General features: G+C 40.7%; 3 protein-coding genes across 3 annotated transcripts in view; 1 reads left to right on the top strand and 2 right to left on the bottom strand.

Moving 5' to 3' along the window:
- The window catches only part of LOC142947947 (voltage-dependent calcium channel subunit alpha-2/delta-4-like), a 62,369-nt gene extending 60,660 nt beyond the window's left edge, over window positions 1-1,709 (top strand). Inside the window, exons 38-40 of the mRNA XM_076089815.1 lie at window positions 296-411; window positions 788-870; window positions 1,233-1,709. Coding sequence (XP_075945930.1) covers window positions 296-411; window positions 788-870; window positions 1,233-1,334 — 301 coding nt within the window. The 3' untranslated portion in view covers window positions 1,335-1,709. The remainder of the gene's footprint in view (window positions 1-295; window positions 412-787; window positions 871-1,232) is intronic.
- Window positions 1,710-3,468: 1,759 nt separating this feature from the next.
- On the bottom strand, window positions 3,469-12,748 carry afg3l1 (AFG3-like AAA ATPase 1). Its single transcript, XM_076089715.1, has 16 exons — window positions 12,514-12,748; window positions 11,747-11,834; window positions 10,999-11,309; window positions 10,563-10,712; window positions 10,387-10,458; window positions 9,281-9,405; window positions 8,836-9,106; window positions 8,590-8,727; window positions 7,821-7,974; window positions 7,632-7,739; window positions 6,853-6,978; window positions 6,119-6,229; window positions 5,742-5,857; window positions 5,399-5,599; window positions 4,795-4,989; window positions 3,469-4,551 (listed from the first exon to the last, which is right to left on the bottom strand). The coding sequence occupies exons 1-16, from the start codon at window positions 12,643-12,645 to the stop codon at window positions 4,321-4,323; spliced, it is 2,529 nt and encodes an 842-aa protein (XP_075945830.1). The 5' UTR covers window positions 12,646-12,748; the 3' UTR covers window positions 3,469-4,320.
- Window positions 12,749-13,911: 1,163 nt separating this feature from the next.
- On the bottom strand, window positions 13,912-15,902 carry urahb (urate (5-hydroxyiso-) hydrolase b). The gene is made up of 3 exons (XM_076090034.1): window positions 15,769-15,902; window positions 15,295-15,430; window positions 13,912-14,001 (listed from the first exon to the last, which is right to left on the bottom strand). The coding sequence occupies exons 1-3, from the start codon at window positions 15,900-15,902 to the stop codon at window positions 13,912-13,914; spliced, it is 360 nt and encodes a 119-aa protein (XP_075946149.1).
- Window positions 15,903-24,613: the final 8,711 nt, after the last annotated feature.

Below are 24,613 nucleotides of genomic sequence, written 5' to 3'. Positions count from 1 at the left end.
ATTGGTTGGTTGGTTGGTTGATTAGTTGTTTGGTTGGTTGGTTGGTTGGTTGGTTGATTAGTTGGTTGGTTGGTTGGTTGTTTGATTGGTTGGTTGATTAGTTGTTTGATTGATTGACTGTTTGGTTGGTTGGTTGGTTGTTTAGTTGATTGGTTGGTTGGTTGTTTGGTTGGTTGGTTGGTTGGTTAATTGTTTGGTTGGTTGGTTCTTTAGTTGTTTGGTTGGTTGATTGATTGATTGATTGATTGATTGATTGATTGATTGTTTGATTCCCCCTGTGTGTGTTGTGTTGCAGGATGTTCGTGGTGCAGCAGATCCCTGACAGTAACCTGGTGATGGTCGTCACTCAGGCCGACTGCGACTGCTCCCGTCAGTATGGACCGATCCTGCTGGAGCCCAAAGAGATCAAATATATCCTTCAGCTGTGTGTCGGTCTGCAGACCATCAACGTTTTATTATTCTGTTTTAGGAAAGTGGAGCTGCTTCAATGTGTCTGTGATGGCTTAAGAGAGAAACAGTCTCACACAATGTTTCTAATGTGAGGTTTAAAACTAATCTCAAACTTGTTACGCTGTGTTCACACCAAACGCCACGAGATTACATTCAAAGTCGCGAAATCTCTGAATTACATCAGATTTGTAGTATTGTTTACTTGTTCTACATGTAAGCTGTAAGCTTACTAGTATTTCTGTTGGACAGATTTTGTGTAAATGAACTCATAAATGTTCAAAGGATGCTGAGCGTTAGTCCTCAGCGATGATCTGTTTTCTCCTTGACGTCAGTGAACATAACGCCACAGTGAAGTGCAACAGGATGAAATCCCAGAAGGTGCGGCGGCGTCCGGAGTCGTGCCACGCCTACCACCCGAAGGTGAGCGCTGAGGCTCTGAGTTCTGTCTCTAGACGTTTAGACAACAAGTGTTAGGAGATGATGAAGCAATTTAGTGACAATTATAGCAAAGTATAAAGTCTTAAACGTCATGTTAAGAGCTGTTAGGCTTGTCTTGTTCGTTTTTAAAATACTACACTGAGCTATTAAAAGCTGCTAGAAGAAGCCTAAATGTTGTTTCATTGAGAGAACCATGAGAGACTCACCTCCTGTTTTAACGAGCCGAAAGGCCGTCTCTGTATAACATACTGATACGATGTACACTGATAAATAATAAAGAAATACATCTCCAACCAATAATGATGTAAAAGTATTGAACTGTATTGTTGTTTTCTCTTAAACAGGAAGATGCGAAGGAGTGCGGCGGGGCGTCGGCCATCTTCCTGTCGCTGTCCGTCTTCTCGGCCTCTCTGCTCGTATCGTTGCTCCTCCACCATTGGACGTAAAGAAAGGACCAATCAGGAAGCTCCGAGGGAGGCGACCGGAGAGAAGGATGTTTCTTTTTTTTTAAAACTCCCACAAAGAGACAACAGGACATCGTTCAGACGAGCTTCGACTCGCTCTGCGGTGGAGATAAAGGGCTATTATACGTGATTTAGTTTTTTTAGACTTATTTTTGCTGAACTATAAACTATAAACTATAAACTATAAACAAAGAGTCGTCATCTGTTGAAACAGACTTCGATGGATGGACGTAAATGGTGCGGCTCGTGTGGCGAAATGTTGCCACTACACCCAAAGAATGTAGCGTCTTTGTAGCTTTTTTTGATACAGAAGTATTGTACACAAAGTAGAGTTTTACATTTAAATGATTTACAATAAAAAATGACTTTCATTTACATACATTTCTGTTCTGATTAATCCTTTGATAAAAAGCGTTAAAATATTTATTTATTGTCAGTTTTACAGATTTTTATTTTGTACACAAACAAATGGAAACTATTCACACAATTCTGAAAACTTGAAGCTCATGTTTTAACAAAACGACTCATCATAAAATATTAAAATCATAAATCAAGCAGGACTGAAATCTCAAGGATTGCCACTTTAAACGCTGCTCAGCTCTTTGGGAGGTCAAGGGTCAACAGAAAACTCAGTGGCTGGATGTTAAAAGGACGAGTTATTCACTAAGAAGTGTCACACAGACCCTTCACCTGCAGGTAACCTGGATTTAAGACTGAAGATAAACCAGGTCCAGACTCAGCAGCTGAAACTGAAACCTTGGATACAAAAACAAAGAGTTTTGTGAAAGTTAGATGATTTCTACCAAACACAGAAGTCACATGTTACACTTCCTGTTTCTCTGGACAGGAAGAGTTCCGTTTCCTGTGAGTGAAAGAAATGATTCCACTTTCTCTTTCTAAGGAAAACATCGGGAAGAGAGTCTAACCATCGATCCAACAGTATTTTAATGACGGTTGGTTATTTGTAACTTCATTCTGACGTCATGTTAAAGTGTCACAATAAGAGCAGTGAAAGCAGTTCGTTGGTGGAATAACTCTTTAACATTTACAGAGTTCTGTTTGTTTGTCTCATTAAAACCACTGGAGGTGTTTACTTAGTCACTTTTTAATAATTCTGATTATATTGTTTTTACTGTATAACTAACTCTGCTGTAGAGATTCAGGAAACTTAAAACAGCGTCCAGCCTCCGAATAAACCTAAAAGCTACAGAAGTTAGCCTCTTTGATTAGCTAACGTGGCTAACTGCTAACTACTTATTCACCCGCAGCAATAAAAGAACATTTATTATTTATCGTTTCCTGAATCTCTTCAGCAAAAGTGATGATTATCAAACGTGCAGCTCTGACATTTGAAACTGCACTCTTTTAAATTTTGATATAAAGAATGTTTATTGTTCATGTTTCCTGATTTTACATTATTGGTTCAATACATTTATATCACTTCTATGAACTTTAGAAACAACTTCATGTTCATCGGTTTGAGTCTCAAGTTCATGTTAATAAAGTGGAACCTCCTGCTGTTAACGTTCACATTCTGCCTAAAGAAGTGACAGCGCCACCTGCTGGAAACCTTCAATAACAATCCTATTATATATATATATATATAACTATAGGATTATAGGATATATATATAGATATATAGATTAGGAGGAAAAAGATCCTCCTGTAGATATTTATATTGATCACTTTCATGTTTTTGATAATTTCCAGTCGAGAAAAGTTTAGACAGAAGCGTCTCATTTATTATTATTATAAAGATAACGAATGTTAATCTGAAACATATTTTATGTTTCCTGTTGCTTTTATTCTTAAATACACATTTGCAGAAATCAGTGGACAAGATATACAAGCTGCCTCCCACATATTAGACTATGAATTAATATTAATTTACGCCACATTAATGTGAGAGAAGAGATTTAATTTAAATTTGAACGGTGTCTTTAAATGTTTGTCATGTTAATAAAGCAGCTTAAAATGTAACCTTAACGTTCAGAAGTCTAAATCTTAATCAGAAGTTATATTTTACTGTTTAAACATTAAATCATTATTATTCGTTATGAAGGTGCTGGTTTGGTTTTCAACCAAAAAGAAGAAGATTGTTACTAAAGACACAAACTCGACGTCACACGTTTTATTTCTTATTTTAGGAGATGAGTTCCTTTCATTGAAGCAGTTTGTCACCAAATACAACAGAACGTCTCGTACGTGTTTAGAGAAGATGATCATCTCGGCTTAATTATAACAATCATAGAGCTGATTATATTCCTTTAATTTAACTCATTTAACTCTCAGAGGAGCTGATGATTAAAAACATGTCTGAGGAACGTTTCTTCCTTCAGGGAGAACTCTAATATTAGAGTTCCTGTTATATTTATCACGTAACATCTTTACAATCATTTTTTACAGCGTGGAGCGTTTGTACAACAGAAACTAACGATGAAACAGTCGCTGCGCTTTTATTATTCAGCGACATGAAGACTGAACAGAGTGAATCACGACCGCGTTTACAGGCAATAAAAGAAAAATAATTAAACAAAATAGAAAGTTCACATCGATTCTGAAAGTATTGAAACCTGTAAAACGTTTGAAAATCTGCTGCAGAAAAGTTCTTCGGACTGTTTTCTTCCTCGTTATCAGTCGAGGAGCAAAAAACTCCTTTTTATGAAATAAATAAAAAAGAAAAATGAGCATCAGTCACAATGTCTAAAAAACAGTCTCGTGTTCCCGACGCTCGGAGCGTCTTCAGGTCCGAACTGATCGCAGCTTCCTTTGATGACTTCGTTTGTGTCCAAATAAATCCACGACTCCGTCCAAACATGTAAGACATGAACCTGAGAGACGCAGACTGAGCCCACGAATATTTAATCTGCAGAGTCAGCGTTGAGTTTTTTGCAGCTGGGATGTGGGTCTGGGATGTGGGTCTGGGATGTGGGTCTGGGATGTGGGTCTGGGATGTGGTCTGGGATCTCTACACTGCGTGCTGTTTGTCCTGAGTCGGGCTCGTCTCCTCGTCTCCTCCTCCTCCTCTCTCCTTGTTCCAGTCTCGGAGGCCCTCCGGCAGGCTGGTGTCCTCCTCGAAGCTCCCCGTCCCCTCCACGAAGTCCTCGTACGTCGACTTCTCCTCGAACGGCCGCGGGCCGAGCAGCTCCAACATGTCCGCCTTGTCCAGGACCTCCCTGTCCAGGAGACGCTTCCCCACCTGAGGAGGAAACATCAAGGATGAACGAGGAGCAGCACTATTAAATTATTCTGTATCTATCTATCTATCTATCTATCTAGATAGATAGATAGATAGATAGATAGTTATTTTACTATTATAACCTCTCATGTGAGCACACACACACACATTGATAAAGACATGGCTCTAAAGCAGCTGTTTCACTAGAGTAAGACATGACTGAGCTCTGGTAGCTGTTGGAGGTCTGAGTGGAGCTCTTCTCACCAGGTCCACCAGCTCCTTCTTGTCCTCCACCAGCTCCAGCGTCCTCTGGTACGCTCGGTCCACCAGCTCTCGGACCTCGGCGTCGATGAGCTCGGCCGTGGCTTCGCTGTACGGCTTCTCCAGGACCATCTCGCCCTGCCGGGGCAGGTCGAAGGACACCTGACCCACTTTATCGCTCATCCCAAACTGGACCACCTGAGAGGAGGGGGGGGGGGGGGACCATGTGACACAGCAGGAGAAACACTCAGGCTGATTCCACACCAACGTGTTTCTGGTTTTAAAAGAGGTTTCAGCAGCGTTTAGACGTTATTACCGTCTATACGGGCACGCATCGCATGACTGTTCACGTCATGTGATGCGTGCAGATGGAAGTGTAAACAGGAAGTAGATCGGTTGCTAAACTACAGAAATGTGGTCAACACTCGTCTCTGAAGTCTCTGTCGTACCGGAGACATTTAGGCTTTTGTTCCTTTACAGTTTCTGTGTGAACGTCACAATCGCTGTGCAGAACAAAATAAGCATTTGTGTCCGTCCTCCTCAAACGAGACTTCAGCTGGACACATCAGGTGTGTGTGTGTGTGTGTGTGTGTGTGTGTGTGTGTACCTGGGCGTAGGCGGACTGCGTGACCTTCTTCAGGTCGTCCTGAGCTCCGGTGGTGATCTTGCCAAAGAAGACGTGTTCGGCCACACGACCCCCGAGCATCATGCACATCCTGTCAAACAGCTGCTCCTTGCTGTACAGGTACTGCTCTCTGGGGAGGTACTGAGCATAGCCCAGACCTTTACCACGGGGGATGATGGACACCTGGAGAGAGACAGAGACACACACACAAAAAACAAATCATTCTTTCTGCGTTTAACTTGCAGGGTTCCAGCTCTGTTAGATTAGATTCATATCGTTGTAGAACATGTTTCCTGTTGGTTTTATTGGTGTGAGGTATCGGTACCTTCAGCAGTGGGTCGGCGTGCTCCAGGAACCAACCCACAATGGCGTGACCCGCCTCGTGATACGCGACGGTCTTCTTCTCTCCGGGCTGCAGCACCTGAGTCTTCTTCTCCAGACCTACACACACACACACACACACACACACACACACACACACACACACACACACACACACACACACACACACACACACACACACACACACACACACACACACACACACACACACACACACACACACACACACACACACACACACACACACACACACACACACACACACACACACACACACACACACACACACACACACAGCTGATGTTTGACTGTAAACAACAACAGCAGACATGTAAATGAGGAGGTGTTGGCGACGCTGACCTCCGATGACGCGGTCGATGGCCTGCTCGAAGTGTTTGCCGTTGACGGACGTGTTGAGATGTCGGGCGGCGATCAGAGCCGCCTCGTTGCAGACGTTAGCGATGTCGGCTCCTGAAGACAAACAACAAACAATGTTTAATAAACATGAACAATAAACTAGAGATCATCTCTGGAGGCGCTCACAGCTCTAGAAAGTGGATTTCATCTTTCTTTTATGAAACCAAATCAAAAGGTACTTTCCTATAAATAATTTACGTTTCATGCACTTTTTAAATGCACATTAAGAGACTTATGTTTGAAATAAACTTCATATTTATAAGAATCTTTGTATCTTCATACAACAATCATTATGTCAAATCTCAGGAAGTGAACTAATTATTGTTCTTAACATTAAAACAAACTGCGTAAAAACACAATTGGTTTTGGAATTGTTCATTTTGACAACATTGTGTAAAACAATAAAGTTCATTTTCCACATTAAGACACAAACATTACAGTATTTCATCCACTTTAATAGTCCAGGAAGACTTTTTAAGGACCGTGGTTTCACACAGACTGTAATAAATCTGATCTCATTCGTTTTTAAACATTTGATTTTAAAGTGTTTCTAACAAACAGAAGTCTACGTTGAGTGTGTTTAGGTCTCACGGTGTAAACGGAGCATCCAGAGCTGAACACAAACTCCTCCGCGTCTTAACTCCTCTACTCCTTCATGGAACTGAACCGTGACGTACCGGTGAACCCCGGCGTGGCGGCGGCCATCTTCCTGGCGAGGAAGTCTTTGTCCATGTTGGGGTCCAGCTTGATCGGCCGCAGGTGAACTTTAAAGATGGACGCTCTGCCTTTGATGTCCGGAGGACCTGAGAGAAGAAAGGAAAGTCTTTAAAGACGTTACAGAATCAGTGACGTGAGAAAATATGAATATTGTGTTTCCAGATGTGATCTTTTATTTTATTTAATGTTTAAACGTGTCGTCTCATTGGTGCCTTTTCATTGTCTGTTCAATAGAGAGATACTTCTCTCTATTGAACAGACAATACAAAGGACCAAATGAATACTTTGTCTATTAAGATAAACACAGAAATGTATTCAGTAAATATATGTGTACATATAAAACATTTAATTTAGCCGGTTAAAGTCCAGATAAACTGTGTTTTTCCTTTATTTATTTGATATTAATAATCACAGAATGATGTTCTTTTATAGAATATAGAAGTAAATACAATGTTGTTCCTGATGTGAAGCAATCCTCACTAAAATTTTGATACTTAATCATTCGAGTCATTTTCAAGCAAAAGAAAAGTCAAATATTACCAACAGACACTGTGACGTTTTAAAAGACCAATGAATGATCCGTGGAATGAAGAAATGAATCCCTAGATTAACAGATCAATAAAGAACAACTCTATCTGTTAACCCGAGGAGCTCCAGTCACACAAACAAAGGTTTTTAGGTTCCTTAGAGTCAGAGAACAAACAGAACGAGTTCCACCAATCAGCCGCCAGAACCGTACCGATGTAGATCTGCCTGTCGAAGCGTCCCGGTCTCATCAGAGCAGGGTCCAGGATGTCGGGTCTGTTGGTTCCAGCCAAGACCACCACGTTAGTCGCCGTGTTAAAACCTGCAGAGAAACAAAATAAAACAGTTAAGAGGATAAAAATCAACTTTAAGAAGAGAGAAGTTAAAAAGGGGAGGAGCCTACCATCCATCTCCACCAGCAGCTGGTTCAGAGTGTTCTCTTGTTCACTCTGACCTCCGAAGTTCCCTCCTCCCCTCTTCCTCCCCACGGCGTCGATCTCGTCGATGAAGAGGATGCAGGGAGCGTTCTTCCTCGCCATGGAGAACATGTCCCTCACCTGAGGAGGAGGAGGAGGAGGAAGAAGAAAGAGGAGGAGGAGGAGGAGGAGGAGGAGGAAACAGTCAGCGAGGAAGAGCAACCTGCATTTAAGAGTTTCTAAATGCAAAGTTGTTGCTAGAACGGACGTCAACACACGTCATTGTTGACTGATGCTTGTTGTTGACAGTTTGCTTCATTTATTGTTCATTTTGTTTCTCTCACGTTAGAAGTAAATATACACATAAAACTGTCTCTTCATGTTCATCAACATGAATCCTATTACTTTATGAAATTAATAATTAAACCGGTGTAAGATAAACATAACGTCACTTTAAATGTTGCCGCCGCAAGGAATTGTGGGACGGCATTATCTCCGTTCCTTTGGTGAAGGAAGGTCCAGTGTTTCCTTTGCTAAAGGAGCTAGGAAAGGAAGCATTGAAGCACCTTTTCAGAGGATTAAATATTAACACTAATATACAAACACACCGCAGATTACAGTTTTATACGGCCTGCAGCGTGAAGGTTCATTAAACTGGAGCTGCAGGTCGATCCACCGACAGGACGTTTTATATCACTGATGCATGTGTAGCCGTGTGGCCTTCACAGACCTACGTGGAGTCCTGCTGTCACTCACCCTGGCCGGGCCGACGCCCACGAACATCTCCAGGAACTCGGAGCCGTTGACGGTGATGAACGGCACGTTGGCCTCTCCGGCTGTGGCTTTAGCCAGCAGAGTCTTCCCCGTCCCAGGAGGCCCGGACAGAACGGCACCCTGGGAAACCGACACGACGAGACGCTTAACGCCTCTGGACAACAATAAACTCACATCTACGAGTTCAAGTCTGTGTGTTTATGTGTGTGTGTGTGTGTGTGTTCTCACCTTGGGGATCTTGGCCCCCAGGTCCTGGTACTGCTGCGGGTTCTTCAGGAAGTTGACGAACTCCATGATCTCCAGCTTGGCCTCCTCACAGCCGGCCACGTCCTTGAACTTCACGTCGATATTGTCCTTCATCATCTTCGCCGTGGACTCGCTCATGCTGAAGGGCCCGCCCTTCCCGCCGCCGGCGCCCCCTCCCATTGGCCCCCGCCGCAAGGTGAAGAGCAGGAAGCCAATCAGCAGCAGGGTGGGAATCATGCTCATCAGAAAAGAGCTGACGGGGAGAGAAATGATTTATTACCTCAGTAAACATTGTAAACATGAGTTTATGGTCTCAATCTCTAGTTTCAAGTCTTCTTCAATACAGCATGATGTTCATTTAGTACATTATGGTCCATTTAGAGTCAAACAGACCATAAAGCAGGGGATGCTTTAGGGTTAAACTCACCCGTCGCTCTCGGTGCTGTAGACGACGGCGGCACGGCGTGACGGCTCCAAGCCGAGCTCCATGTGCGCCGCCTCCAGGTTCCTCTCGAACGTGTCGACGCTGCCGATGTTGAACCAGACGTAGTTCTGCACCAAACAAAAGAGTTCATTGTGTCGAATAGAAAGTAAGAACAACGAGTGGGCACAATAAGATGCAGCACCGTCCTACAACTCGTTCAGTCTGTAAAATATCTCTATTATTTATTTATATATATATATATATATATATATATATATATATATATATATATATATATATATTCCCTTAACTAAGATCATTCTCAGTGTGTGTTGTAGTAACACTGATGCAGTAGTGCACCTCTACCTCCACGTTACCCTCCAGGTCAGTTTGAATCTACTAAAACCTTCTGACACACAACAAACATTCGTTGTGTTTAGAGAACATGGAGGAATAAAAACTAACCCGGAGAAAACATGAATTAGTCATATTAAGAACATGAGGTAACGCAGACTTCAGCCTGAAATATAAAAAATTATCCTGATGAAAAATATAGAAAATGTTTCACCTGTTTTCAGATGAAAATAAAAAAATGAACCTATTTCCTGCTGGGGAAAAATGTGCCAGTTGAAAAATTGTTAATGATCTTATATTTCTCAGCTGTTCTTAAGTCATAAACACTCTGTAGATCTGTAGATCACTGACTACATGTCTTGTGAAGAAGCTGAGTGACTGTTTGAGTTTAGAGAGAATCATTTAAATTCATATATATTCTCATTATCAACACATTTAATGAAATCTTTAGTAAAGAGGCAAAAGTGTTTACTTCATCATTTTAAGGGTTAATTGTAAAAACAAATGTTATTTCAGATTTAATGGATTAACAGATTGTTTTTTCTCACTTGGCCCTCAGGGCTTCCGTAGATTTCATTTTTGGGAGAATTTGGTAATTAATAAACAAAAGCATCTTCAGGAGGACGGTTGGTCACATTTAACATTACTCACAGAATGTTCGGCAGAAGATTAAAACAAATATTTAACTATCGTTACACTTTTTGGCTTCATAAACATTTTGGTAGAAATCTCAGGTTTGAATTTGTTTTTCTCACCGCGTCAGCGTCGGCTCCCGGCAGCAGGATGACTCTCACGTACTGTTTGTTGACGACCTCTAACCGCTCCACCTGCACACAAAACACACAAATATATTCATATATTCAGGATTGATGTGGACTCTGAATCAGACTCCGTGTGTCCCGGCACTAATGTCCCGGTGTGATGTCCTCACCATTCCTCTGCTCACGTATCGGTGGACAAAGTCCTTCCAGCTGATCTCTCTGCCGTTGTCTCTGAAGTAGAAGAACAACACGGCTGAACTGACTCCGGCCGCCGCGATGGCCAGATACCTGAAGTCCTTCTCGTCCCAGGGGACGTCTCCCTGGAGAGCAGCAGAGACACACGGGGACATGTTAGACAGCTGGTGGTGAGACGAGGGACATTAAAGTCGCCTCTTCAGTATAGAAAAGGAAAAGAATGTTCCCGAGTATTTCTATCATGAAGGTAAAAGAAGAGAAGTTTCTTATAAAAGCTGTTTAATGAAATCTTGTCTTGTTAAATCTTTCATCATTATTCTACAAACAAATCTTTGAAGGAGAATTTGAATGTTAGAACACACCTCATCACACCGGAATTATGAATTATGAATTAAATGTGACGACACAAACCTTCTGCATTCGGCTCCACCAGTCTTTTCCTCCTCTCTTCCCTCCACCTGAGGATCTTCCTCCTGCTCCTCCTCCTCCTCCTGCTGCTCCTCCTGCTGCTCCTCCTGCTGCTCCTCCTGCTCCTCCTGCTGCTGCTCCTCCTGCTGCTCCTCCTCCTGCTGCTCCTCCTCCTGCTGCTCCTCCTCCTGCTGCTCCTCCTCCTCCTCCTCCTCCTCCTCCTGCTGCTGCTCCTCCTCCTCCTCCTGCTGCTGCTCCTCCTCCTCCTCCTCCTCCTGCTGCTGCTGCTCCTCCTCCTGCTCCTCCTTTTCCATCTGAAACTCACATGTGATTGTTGGATCAAACCAGTGTTTCTAACCCAGTACGATATAGTTTCTGGTGCTGATGCTGATTCCAAACATCAGATGAACAACTAAACTGCATCATTTATTGTATTTAAACTGGCTTATTTACAACATTAACAGACAGAACTACAAGTGGTTCATTTGTAGTTTCATTTAGTCTCTTGTCGTTTCCGCTGCCGACTGGAATTAAATCTAAGTGACTAAACTTGATTTAATGTTTCCGTATGTGTGGCCTGCTGGTTCTCTACGTGGATGAAGATGAAGATCTTGTAGGTCAGATGTTGCATCAATAACAAGCTTTGGGAGTAAATCTTAATCTTTGTCTGCAGCTTGTTCTTCTGAACCCGACTGAGGACAGACGAGCACGAGATCCAGCTGTTCTTCTTTATTCACACATCTGCTCTCACCTTTAGGTTCAGTGGAGTAAAGTCGCCGCTGAGCCGCCTGGAGTCTGGGACAGGACAGGAGGAGGTTCAGTGGAGTCCGACAGACGCTCTGAAACAAGGAGCACGAGAAGGAGGATGAGCTAAATGAACTCAACATGATGTTGATATTGAAACACCTCAACGATAACCACGTTCTCTTTCTCCTGGTCCGAGTCAGTCTCTCCTGGTCTGATTCAGACCAGGAGATATACACACACACACACACACACACATACATACATACATACAGGTGTTTGTGGTGCATTTAAAATATCTAAGGAATACAATATATATATATATATATTTTTTTTAAATGCACCACAAACACCTGATAAAAGGAGAACATGTCACTATAATATGACTCTTAGCCTGTGAGTCACAGAGGCTGCTCGCTAACTGCGTAGCTGTAGTTACACTAAGAGAGTACTTTTATCTTATATAATTGTGTTATTTGTTGGATCTAAATGATGCCGAATTACACAGTAGACTGTAATCAGGCAGATTGAGTATTTTGTGGAGTTTTAGAGAGTTTGTTTTGTTAATATTAAGCTAACGACCCCTGGATTTATTGATTTCGCAATGCGGTGTCGGGCTAACTTAGCTAACGTTAAATACCTTTAGACTTTAGTTTAAATCAACGTAAAACCCACGTAAAGAGAGGACATTGTGGTCATTAATTCACTGACGGACTCGTGCATTTATTAGACAACAGTTTTTGTTTTTATTTTTCCATAAAAACCTCCACTCACCGGATCAGAGGAGCTTCTGTATCCTACTGTGAAGAGCCGTCCAGCGGTCACCGCAGAGAGCCGAGCCCGGCCTCCTCCAGCCCGGCAGAAAGGCAAGGCCACCGCCGAGAGCAGCCTCAACACCTGAGACATCCTCTCCGTAAACACGACGCTTCTTTTGGGGTTTAATATCCTCCCTTGAACTCCATCACGTTGCACCAACAAAGTGTTATTGAATAACGGCGTGAAATGTCAACGAGAGGGTGACGTTAAGCTCGATAGACATTATCTTTGAGTGCCTGACGGGAATTGTTACAAAATTAAATTGATTTATCAAGTCTAAAAAAAGATTAAGATCATAAAATGGGTGAATATACTACAGAACATTATATATCAAATGTGACGCAAGTGATCGATTTAATTATCTTTAAAAATGACTTATTTACAGTCAGGCATCAGAAAGGTTGACTCTAGGTCCTCAAAGAACACCTTCTCTCTGATTGGCTGAGATAGAAAGACTTTTGTTACAAAAATTAAATATATTTACTAACTCTATAAAAGATTCAGATCATAAAATGTGTGAATATACTTCAGAACATGATATATATCAAATGTGACACACGTCATTTATTTAAACCTCTTTAAAATGACTTATTTATATTCAGGCATCATAAAGGCCGACTCTGGGTCCTCACAGAACACCTTCTCTCTGATTGGCTGAGATAGAAAGACCTTTTTTACTCCGATGCATTCTTCTTCCCTCATGTAACTTGTTACCAAAACATGGAATGACTGTACGTTTTCCCATTGATACATTTGATTATTATTACATAATGAAAATGACATATTTTAACAGTTGAACAATATATTTAAATTATTAAAAATACATGTTTCAGTTTGTGAGAAGAAATACAAGTAAATATAGGCTAAGTAAGACAAAAATAAAGAATACAAAGTTAAAAGAAAAAAAGACAATCTTATCATATTGAAATAATTTTCATTTGTTAATAATCTGATGATTATTTTCTTTCTCAATATTATAAAAATAATGTATTAAAACGTAAATTATTCTTATACATAACTCAAAATTATGAAATGCACCTAAATGACAGTTAAATAATATTGTAAAACATCCATAAAACCATCCTACATCTTATCGTAAGGTCTTCAGATTACTTGTTTAGTCCGATCAACAGTCCAAAACCCTTAGATCTTTAATTTACTCTCATAAAATACGACGAAGAAGCTGAAACCAGCTAACGTTTGGCATTTCTGAGAGAAACAAAAATCTTAAGATAATTATTAAAACAAATCTAAAATTTAAAAATAGAATTAACCAATTATTACAGCTGTATTTTCAGCTGCTTATATTCAACAGATTGTGTAAAACTTTTAATATCAGTGAGGTTTAAAATACTCTCAGCTTCCTCTGTAGGTGCTGTAGGAGAACCGACTCATCAGCAGAGGGAGGTGGAACCTCTGCTCCGGCTCAGTGATGCTAAACACAACCTGGAAACACACACACACACACACACACACACACACACACACACACACACAGAGAGAGAAACACTCAATAAATACAAACAGATATCTCCAAAGAATAACACTTATATAGGTTTAGATAAAACATCCTCGTTGGGTTTTGAATAAGTATGTAAACTACCATAAATGTAAACAACTTAACATAAGTACAGGAAACACTTAAAAACACTTTATGATGCAAACGAACGCCGGTCTCCTGTGTGAAAGTCTCGTGTTTGTTTGATGTAATTTTTTAACAATAACATTTACATTGTGGATTTCGTGCATTGACAAATAATAAATTATCTTTAGTTCTAAATGAAAATCTGCAGAAATAAATCCATGTTGTTATTTATCATGATGACGACACATTACTGTAGTTTAAACTGTTGACAACTAAACCGTTCTTCAAGGGACAGTTCACCCCAAAATCAAAGATATACATATGTTTGCTCTTACTTGAGTGCTATTGTGCCATTTTATGTATTTTTTTTTATTTGGGGCTGAACTGTCCGTTTAATTCTTAACCCTGAGGATTGTCTGATTTGTCTGATTTGGCGACACCTTGTGGTGATAAACTGGTAACATCTAAAGTGTTTTCATAAACCTACAGGACTCCTTACAGCAAAGAAGTGCTGACATCTGCAGAAAGCTAAATCTATAAAAAAAAAAAGTCTACTTTTCCCGTGATTTGTCTGCAATAATTTATAACTTTTAAGGATAAAAATAAACAATATTGACATATAACCATATAATAAAAACTTCCTTTAAAGCACAAACCAGTCTGGTTAAACCATAATATTACAGTCATTATCTGATGACTGTAATATTATTATATATAAATATAAATATTATATATTTGCAGTGGCAGCTACTTGCAGAAAGAACAGATTAGATTTATTTCAAACTTCTTACAAATAATGATAAAAATAAACTATAAAATTAACAGTAAACATATCCAGCAATTTCTAAATAACCTAAATAAATACATATTATATGTTCCAGAAGGAGTAGAAAGAAATAAACACTTAGACAAGTCCTAGGCCTTTCTACAACTTCAATAACTTACATAATGTTTATCACATCAACACTTTTATAATCATCTAAATATATAAAACAACAACAACGAGCGTCACAGCCCCGAGAGAGACAAGCCCCCCTGTTGCTATTAAACTGCCTGCGAGCATTAAAATATGATCATTTTAAGGACGAGCGCCTGAAATGACATGTGTGTGTTGATCTGGTGATAGAAGACCAACGCAGCATCCTGCAGCTCACCTCCACATACGGGTAGAAGGAGTTCTGGCCCAGACTGTCCCAGTATGAACCCGTCTCAAAGCGGAGCTTGTACATTCCGGGGCCGAACGCTTCTCGAGCGATGAGTCCTGAGCAGCGGCCATCTTCATCTGTTGTCCTAAAAAAGATCATGAAGGAGAGAAAACCCATAAAAACAATGTTTTCTGGTGATTTTGGTCTATTTTTCTTCCATAACTCGTCTTCTTTCAGACTCGAGGAAATAAAACGTTAATTTTACTACTTTGTCTGTTTGCGTCTGTAGATTTCTACTAAATTCACCAAAAGTTACCATTAGATAATCCCTCATTTGCATATTTAAACATAACATGTCAGAAAACTTGTAATACAAACATATCTATGAAAGTAATGAACTGGGGAAGTTTCACGGTGATATCTATTCGTTCAAAGTTTTACTGCAGTGATGTATTTTGTCCGCGGGTTCGAACCCCGACCTACCCGACACTCAGCATGCTCCAGATCATCAGCTTGGCGTCGAGCCGGTGCAGGCTGAGGGCCATCCGGGCTGCCGGGACGCCGTCCCCGGTGTTCAGCACGTGAGTGGTCAGAGGGCTGGACTCGGCTGCCGCCATGGTCTGCAGGACAGGTGAGGAGACAGGTGGGGGCAGGTGAGGAGACAGGTGAGGACAGGTGAGGAGACAGGTGGGGGCAGGTGAGGAGACAGGTGAGGACAGGTGAGGAGACAGGTGGACAGCTTTACCTGTCGGACCTTCAGTTGATACGCAACGTCTCAACTGGGCTCCATGACACCACGATACGGAACAATATATAACAATTACTGACTCATTAATGATTAAAGTGTGTTTTAAATCATCATTTAAAGTTCTTCTCGATAACATTAAATGTAGAATGTCAAGCATTAAGGGAGGTTTATTGGCAGAAATCTTTCTTTAATTTATAATCACCTGAATATAAGAATCCTTGTGTTTTCGTGACCTTAGATTGAGCCGTTTATATCTACATACGGAGACGGAGTCCGCCATGTTTCTACAGTAGCCCTGAAAGGACAAACCACACACTGACTCTAGATGGGGCCATTTGCATTTTCGCGTTTTCACGTCGGCTGCCGTAGTTCAGTTCCTACACAAGTGTCCGTTGGTTGCAATATGTAACCTCACCGCTAGATGGCGCCAGATCCTACATACTGCAGCTTTAAATATTCATGACTACAAGGCAGCAATCAAAATAAAGTATCTTTAGGTTTAAGTTTAGCCGAGTTTAATGGTAAAAAAAACGCAGCTAACCTGCTTCATCAGGACTGTGAGGGTCTGAGTTGATCAGACTTGATTGAGAAACAACCAACAATCACATTTTGATTCAAATATAGAAAAATCCTGATTTGTGCACGAACGTACGTGACAGTAGTCACGCCTCCCGAAATCCAGTGAGAAAACACAACTTCCGTGTCCGTCATGTGACGCCATGAGGCCCAACAATACCTTTTCGCCATAGATTTTCATTTTTTTGCAACTAAATTGTCCTTTAATCTTGTTATTTGTGTGTATGTGTTATGCAACCTTCATGTGGTCTGTATTTCTGCTAATATTTAACCGGTATTTACATTTTGTCAATAAGGAAATCAACTTCCCAGTAAAAACACTTCATAAACAGAAAAGCATCAGATAACATTATCCAAATCACTATTTAAATTAGAATTAAGTTAGTTCAGATTATGTTTTTTACACATATTTGAATCATGTCGCAGGAATTTGTTTAATCTATTTCAAGTAACTTACTTGAAACAATCAATGGTGAACCAGATTAAAGCTCTGAGACAAACTAGTCAAAGCACTTTCATCTGTTTGACCCTTGACTCCTGCTGTGTTTTTCCCAAAATCTCATCATCCCGAACAATTAAGAGTTATCAATCTGTCATGTGAATGTGAGCCTGGCATTTCCTTATATTCTATTTCTAAGAACATCAGAGGAAGCTCAGATATTTCTTATTAAAATGTGACGTTTTTGTGCAAAACAAGAGACCTCAAGAGAAAGCAGCACAAAGATGAAGAGTTGAAGCTTAGATGTTGATCCTGGCTGAACAAACCGTGGACTAAACACTTGCTGTGAACATGCTCATACTCGTGATACTTTGTAAGTATTCATAAAATTAAAACGCAGTATTGTGTCAGTGTAGTTTGCTGTGAAAGCAGCCTTACCTCCGTGTGAACACGCCTCTCTGCTGCAGCAGGGTTCACTTCACAAAATAAGCCAGTCCAACCAGTTGTACCATCGCTGTGCACACGCCCACTGCTCAAATGCCACTTACCCAGCATGCACTGCGCAAACAGACCTGTGTCAAAGGTTGTTCTGGCTCTAATGAATCAATAACACTTGCTGAGAGAGTGCAGCTTCCCTTCAGTCAACATGTGACCCACTGGGTGATTGTGACTAGATCTACATGTGAGGGCTCCACTGATTCAATCTAAACACAGACAATATAATATAATATAATATAATATAATATAATATAATATACAGCCTGAGTGGAAAGTTATTCTTTAATTACAGTGTTGTCATGTGATTTCACTTTTTATAGTAGCTTCATTGTTGCTTTATTATCTCCGCAGAGGAGGTTATGTTTATGGTTTGTTTGTCTGTTTATCAGCTGGATTACGGAACAACTACCTTCTTCAATTTCATTAAATTTGGTGAAGGTGCGATGGAGATGGAGATGGAGGAGCCCGTCACATTTTGGAGGGTATTGGTCTTGGTGGAGGTCTGCACCGCCCATAGTTCTCCATAGTTTCTCATATATTTATATTTACATATGTTGATCGTTCGGCCTCTTCAGAGGCGAGAAGAAGGAGGTATAACTGTATGCTAGTTTTTAATATTTGTGTTTCACTTTATACGAGTTGTTAAATTGTCTTTCACATCATCTATATATATATATAATTCTCATTCTTTTAAATATCACCTATATATATGCATTTTATATAGTATTCTACTTATGTACAGTGTTGACTGGTTCTGCATTGTAATGTATTTTATAATGCGATTCATATTTATCATGTGTAATATATTGTATGTTAGTGGACCACAGGAAACGTAGCTGATAGCAGAGTGAACATTTGTTCTGGATCCGCCTCGTTTGAATCCGCTCCTAAATGTAAAGTTCTTCTGTGGTCCATGCTACACCATCATCATCATCAACATCATGCTTCAGGAAAATTGGGCCGTTTTTCCATAATTCTGCCCACAAACAAACAAACCAACAAACAAACAAACAAACCTACCAAACCTGACCTTTGTTCCACCCTTTAAAAGAGGGGAGAAGAGGAAGAACTACTGAATTAAACCATTAATTACTAAACACATTCATACAGAATAATATTATCGTCGCACACACAAAGCTCACACATGTATTTTATGAAAAATACTTTTACTACTTCCACACTGGAATACATTCAGCACTGAGGACAAAACACAAAAGCACCAACGACAGCAGAAACTACAGTGAAGCCACATGAAGGGTTTCAAAAATGATTCTGTATCTGCAGCTACACAGGATTCCTTATTGAAACATTTCTAGCAACATGTTTTAAAAGTCTGAGACGTTTAAGTACAAAGAGCCACTAATGTACACACATGTTTTCAAGTGTCGTTTTTTTCTTCTTCTTTTAAACCAACAAACATTTGTACATGAGGGGTTCAGACATATTCACAGTCATCCAGCTGTAACTAAAGTCTTTATGAATCTATTGGACTTGACAACAGTTTGTTGGCTTTGCTCTCCGTAAAACCAGTCACTTCAAATCTGGTGAAACAAACATAATGGAAGATATAATATGACGGAGGCGGCACGACTATAAACAGGAAGTAGTATGACATCAGATCATTGAGGTGCACAGACATGGTGTAAACAATCAAATAGAGGTGGGGTGGCATGGTGCGGGTAACAGATAATTATACCAAATGTCAGGCCAATACTCGCCAAGATAACACAGAACATCTAAGTGATGGATGGGCGTACACAGGGAGATGGAATGGCGTAGATTCCGTGGCCAAAAGTTGCACCATTGTACAGATTCCAGAATAACCTCAACTAATCATCTCTGTCCCAGTAGTTAACTTAAACCAACAGCTGCTGCTAAACTGATCCGTTACCTTACATATAACAAACTTCCAGGGTCTGAAATTAACGCCCCTCAAGCGCCAAATTTGGGTAGAATTTCCATTTGGTAATCATGGAAAGGCTATCCGCCACACCGGCGGGTAGTTGTTTGTACCAAAATAGTCATGTAATAAAAACTATGCTGAGATGAGAGTCTCCACCGTGATTTGGTGTCACGTTTAAGTTGCTGAACACAATTATTAGGTAACCAAAGTGTTTCATCTGCAAAAAGTGAGTGTGTAGCAGCTAAGCTAATTGATTTAGTTAAATCAACACAAAATGGTTCGGCTCAAATGAACTGTGTTGCTAACCTGAAGCAGCGGTAATTGCCAGCTGTACGTCTTCCTATTAATATGTAGTTGTTATTCAGAGCTAATCTTAGTCTCAGGAAATTGTCAAGAGTTTGCTTATGACTTTATCACCACGGAGCCATAAAGCTGTGCTCACTGCGCCTTTAACACAGAACCACTATCCCGTCCTGTTCTCATCTGGTTACACACAACACACCTGATGAACATAAACGGTGTGATAACGAGCTGCCAGCTGCTGCCGCACTGGTCTTATTAACATGAATCAGAGGGGAGTCCCACCGTGGAGCAAGGTTAGGGCAATGAACAGGGCTAGTAATGGGACACGTCTCTGGGTACAGAAAATGTAGTTTTTTCAATATTATAATAAAAGAATAACAAAGATACATGAATTATGCTTTCTTTTGTATGCACACTGTTCATTTTAAATCAAATTGAATACATTGCTGACTGTTATTATTTGTCTGCAGAAAGTATCTGAAAGTACATTTTTATAACGTTCTGAAATCACTGTTGAAATCAACGGTTGCCTTTAATTATAGGAAATCCTCTGAAAACATTACCGGTAGAGTGCTTTAGACAATTAGACGTTTAGCTAAATCCAAAATGTCGTTATGTTAGCACGGAGCCCCAGAGCCGTGACGTCTCTGGGACAAGCGGGGGACTTTGTGGTAATTGGGGACTGGAAACCAGAACGGGAGTTGGTTCAGCTGATGGAATCAAAGTGACAGACAGATAAGAGGCGGATTGAGAGGTGGAGAAGAGCCAGTCCAATGCAGTTCATGTTGCCAACACCTCAATGGAGCATCTTCCATCCCAGCTGTCAGTGATCACAGCTTCTGTTCTGTAAAGAAAACAAGAGAGGAGCCTGAAACAAGATGTCTATCGATACAAACACTGCTAACATGGAAATGAACCAGACAGGCAATCAGGTCAGAGTCCTCATATCAGTGGCCAGCAGGTGTTGTTACATTTCTAATACCTGAGTCGGGTAAATCTGATGATACGTAGTATTCTTCTAGCTTAATGAAGTCTTTTCTTAATGTCATTTCATAATTTGTAACCATTTTTTTGTTCTCCAAAAACTATTAAAAACACATCATCATCATAACCAAGTACTTTTGTTGCCTAAACCTAAATGGGAATTCCACAATATGTTGCTTAAGCTAACAAAGTATTTCACAATCTCTTTCTAAACGTAACCAGGTGGGTTTGTTGGCTGAACCGAAGTATGTTTTTGTTTATTTGGTAACAGGCGGAAATCGACGCGTGTTGCTGGACTTCCATAGGAAAACACCCTAAAGAATCAGGAGTAACTTCTTCTTAAGCTATAAGCTGTCGTATGAGGATTTGTTAAATGAAGAAAGATGGAGCGACAGAATAAGACCGTGAATAAGACCGTGAATAAGCCGTGAATAACACCGTGAATAAGACCGTGAATAAGACCGTGAATAAGACCGTGAATAACACCGTGAATAAGACCGTGAATAACACCGTGAATAAGACCGTGAATTAGACCGTGAATAAGACCGTGAATTAGACCGTGAATAAGACCGTGAATAACACCGTGAATAACACCGTGAATAAGACCGTGAATAACACCGTGAATAAGACCGTGAATAAGACCGTGAATAAGACCGTGAATAAGACCGTGAATAACACCGTGAATAAGACCGTGAATAAGACCGTGAATAACACCGTGAATAAGACCGTGAATAACACCGTGAATAACACCGTGAATAAGACCGTGAATAAGACCGTGAATAACACCGTGAATAAGACCGTGAATAAGACCGTGAATAACACCGTGAATAACACCGTGAATAACACCGTGAATAAGACCGTGAATAACACCGTGAATAAGACCGTGAATAAGACCGTGAATAACACCGTGAATAAGACCGTGAATAAGACCGTGAATAACACCGTGAATAAGACCGTGAATAAGACCGTGAATAAGACCGTGAATAACACCGTGAATAAGACCGTGAATAAGACCGTGAATAAGACCGTGAATAACACCGTGAATAACACCGTGAATAAGACCGTGAATAAGACCGTGAATAACACCGTGAATAAGACCGTGAATAAGACCGTGAATAAGACCGTGAATAACACCGTGAATAAGACCGTGAATAACACCGTGAATAAGACCGTGAATTAGACCGTGAATAAGACCGTGAATTAGACCGTGAATAAGACCGTGAATAACACCGTGAATAACACCGTGAATAAGACCGTGAATAACACCGTGAATAAGACCGTGAATAAGACCGTGAATAAGACCGTGAATAAGACCGTGAATAACACCGTGAATAAGACCGTGAATAAGACCGTGAATAACACCGTGAATAAGACCGTGAATAACACCGTGAATAACACCGTGAATAAGACCGTGAATAAGACCGTGAATAACACCGTGAATAAGACCGTGAATAAGACCGTGAATAACACCGTGAATAACACCGTGAATAACACCGTGAATAAGACCGTGAATAACACCGTGAATAAGACCGTGAATAAGACCGTGAATAACACCGTGAATAAGACCGTGAATAAGACCGTGAATAACACCGTGAATAAGACCGTGAATAAGACCGTGAATAAGACCGTGAATAACACCGTGAATAAGACCGTGAATAAGACCGTGAATAAGACCGTGAATAACACCGTGAATAACACCGTGAATAAGACCGTGAATAAGACCGTGAATAACACCGTGAATAACACCGTGAATAAGACCGTGTTGGTTGAGTTCTTTTATTAAAGTTGGTCTCAGAGAGAGAGTTCAGACCTGAGCTGCAGAATCACAGATCGTCCTCCAGATCCTGATGCTGCTTTATCTGGAAACAAACAGGAAGCTCTCAACGAGACATCGGGGTCCGTTAAACACACTCTACAATTAGCCCTCATTAACACAGCCTTCCTCTTCATCATCATCATCTTCTACATCTTCACTTGCTGGGCACACATATATCTTCAAGGCATCAGTCCACAAAAGATTTCCTGTTCTTACAAACACATTTTATCGCACACCCACCCACTGTAATTACACACACACACACACACACACACACACACACCCACACACTGTAATTACACACACACACACACACGCACACAAACACACACACACACACCCACCCACTGTAATTACACACACACACACACTGTAATTACACACACACACACATGCGCACACAAACACACACACACACACTTCTTCCCGTCAGAGGAACAATGCAGCAGATTAAAGGACGGTCTGTGCTCTGCCTCCGCTCAGTTTAATGAGGCAGGTATGAAGGCTGCAGGCTAATTTTATATCATTACGTTTCCCTGTAAAGAAACGGAGACATTGAACGCACCATCGACTGATCTGCTTCAGGTGCTGAGTTATAAAACAGACAGTGAACACATCGTCCTCTCTGTGTGGAGCAACGAGACATTTACTGTTTTGAATTAAACAGGCCATCCCCTAATATTAGATCAACATCAACCACAATACTATAAATAATAAGAATAATCATTTTATTAATCTGATCTACCAAAACACATTTCATTAATCTGGTTGAAAGAGTTCATTTGATTGAGAGAAATCTATTGAGGAAACATTTTGATAATTGAATCATCAAAGTCATTTTTTCTATCAAAACTTTACTGGTTTTAGATTAAATAATGTTGTTGTTTTGCTGTTTTATAGTATTTTAATGTATTTGGGTCATTTTATAGACAAACTAACACTCACAGCAGCTTGTTCCCCGTGTTGAGCTGATGTTGGTGTAAATAATAGATTATCCCCCAGAGGGCAGTATTACATCACCTTCTGTAGTGGAGCTCAAAGCAGAGGGGCAGTTATTTACCCTGTGGGGGGGTAGGTATGGGGGTAGTTAGGGTAGTTACTTGGAAGATTAAAGGGTAGACAGGACAGTTATTTATGTCTGGGTAGTAGAGTATATTTACCCTGTGGGGGTAGTAGTGTGTATAATTACCCTGTGGGGGTAGTAATGTGTATATTTACCCTGTGGGGGTAGTAGTGTGTATAATTACCCTGTGGGGGTAGCTGTGGGGGTAGTAGTGTATATATTTACCCTGTGGGGGTAGTAGTGTATATATTTACCCTGTGGGGGTAGTAGTGTGTATAATTACCCTGTGGGGGTAGTAGTAGTGTGTATAATTACCCTGTGGGGGTAGTAGTGTGTATATTTACCCTGTGGGGGTAGTAGTGTGTATAATTACCCTGTGGGGGTAGTAGTAGTGTGTATAATTACCCTGTGGGAGTAGTAGTAGTGTGTATAATTACCCTGTGGGGGTAGTAGTGTGTATAATTACTCTGTGGGGGTAGTAGTGTGTATATTGACCCTGTGGGGGTAGTAGTGTGTATAATTACCCTGTGGGGGTAGTAGTAGTGTGTATAATTACCCTGTGGGAGTAGTAGTAGTGTGTATAATTACCCTGTGGGGGTAGTAGTGTGTATATTTACCCTGTGGGGGTAGTAGTGTGTATATTGACCCTGTGGGGGTAGTAGTGTGTATAATTACCCTGTGGGGGTAGCTGTGGGGGTAGTAGTGTATATATTTACCCTGTGGGGGTAGTAGTGTGTATATTTACCCTGTGGGGGTAGTTGTGTATATAATTACCCTGTGGGGGTAGTAGTGTGTATAATTACCCTGTGGGGGTAGTTGTGTATATAATTACCCTGTGGGGGTAGTAGTGTGTATATTTACCCTGTGGGGGTAGTTGTGTGTATAATTACCCTGTGGGGGTAGTAGTGTGTATATTTACCCTGTGGGGGTAGTTGTGTATATAATTACCCTGTGGGGGTAGTAGTGTGTATAATTACCCTGTGGGGGTAGTAGAGTAT

This window comes from Anarhichas minor, unplaced genomic scaffold, assembly GCF_050575085.1.
Source record: "Anarhichas minor isolate MPS153535 unplaced genomic scaffold, ASM5057508v1 ptg000011l, whole genome shotgun sequence".
Classification (NCBI taxonomy): domain Eukaryota; kingdom Metazoa; phylum Chordata; class Actinopteri; order Perciformes; family Anarhichadidae; genus Anarhichas; species Anarhichas minor.
The sequence above is the reverse complement of the archived record's forward strand: the minus strand, read 5'-3'. Positions and strand labels throughout refer to the sequence as shown.

Coding starts and splice junctions, on each gene's coding strand:
- afg3l1 (XM_076089715.1), bottom strand. CDS start 12,645: ATGTCTCAGGTGTTGAGGCTGCTCTCGGCGGTGGCCTTGCCTTTCTGC. Junction 10,459..10,562: donor GATACGTGAGCAGAGGAATG/GTGAGGACATCA, acceptor TTTTGTGTGCAG/GTGGAGCGGTTAGAGGTCGT. Junction 9,406..10,386: donor CGGGAGCCGACGCTGACGCG/GTGAGAAAAACA, acceptor TGTTTGGTGCAG/AACTACGTCTGGTTCAACAT.
- urahb (XM_076090034.1), bottom strand. CDS start 15,902: ATGGCGGCAGCCGAGTCCAGCCCTCTGACCACTCACGTGCTGAACACC. Junction 15,431..15,768: donor TGGAGCATGCTGAGTGTCGG/GTAGGTCGGGGT, acceptor GATCTTTTTTAG/GACAACAGATGAAGATGGCC. Junction 14,002..15,294: donor CCTTCTACCCGTATGTGGAG/GTGAGCTGCAGG, acceptor GTGTGTTTCCAG/GTTGTGTTTAGCATCACTGA.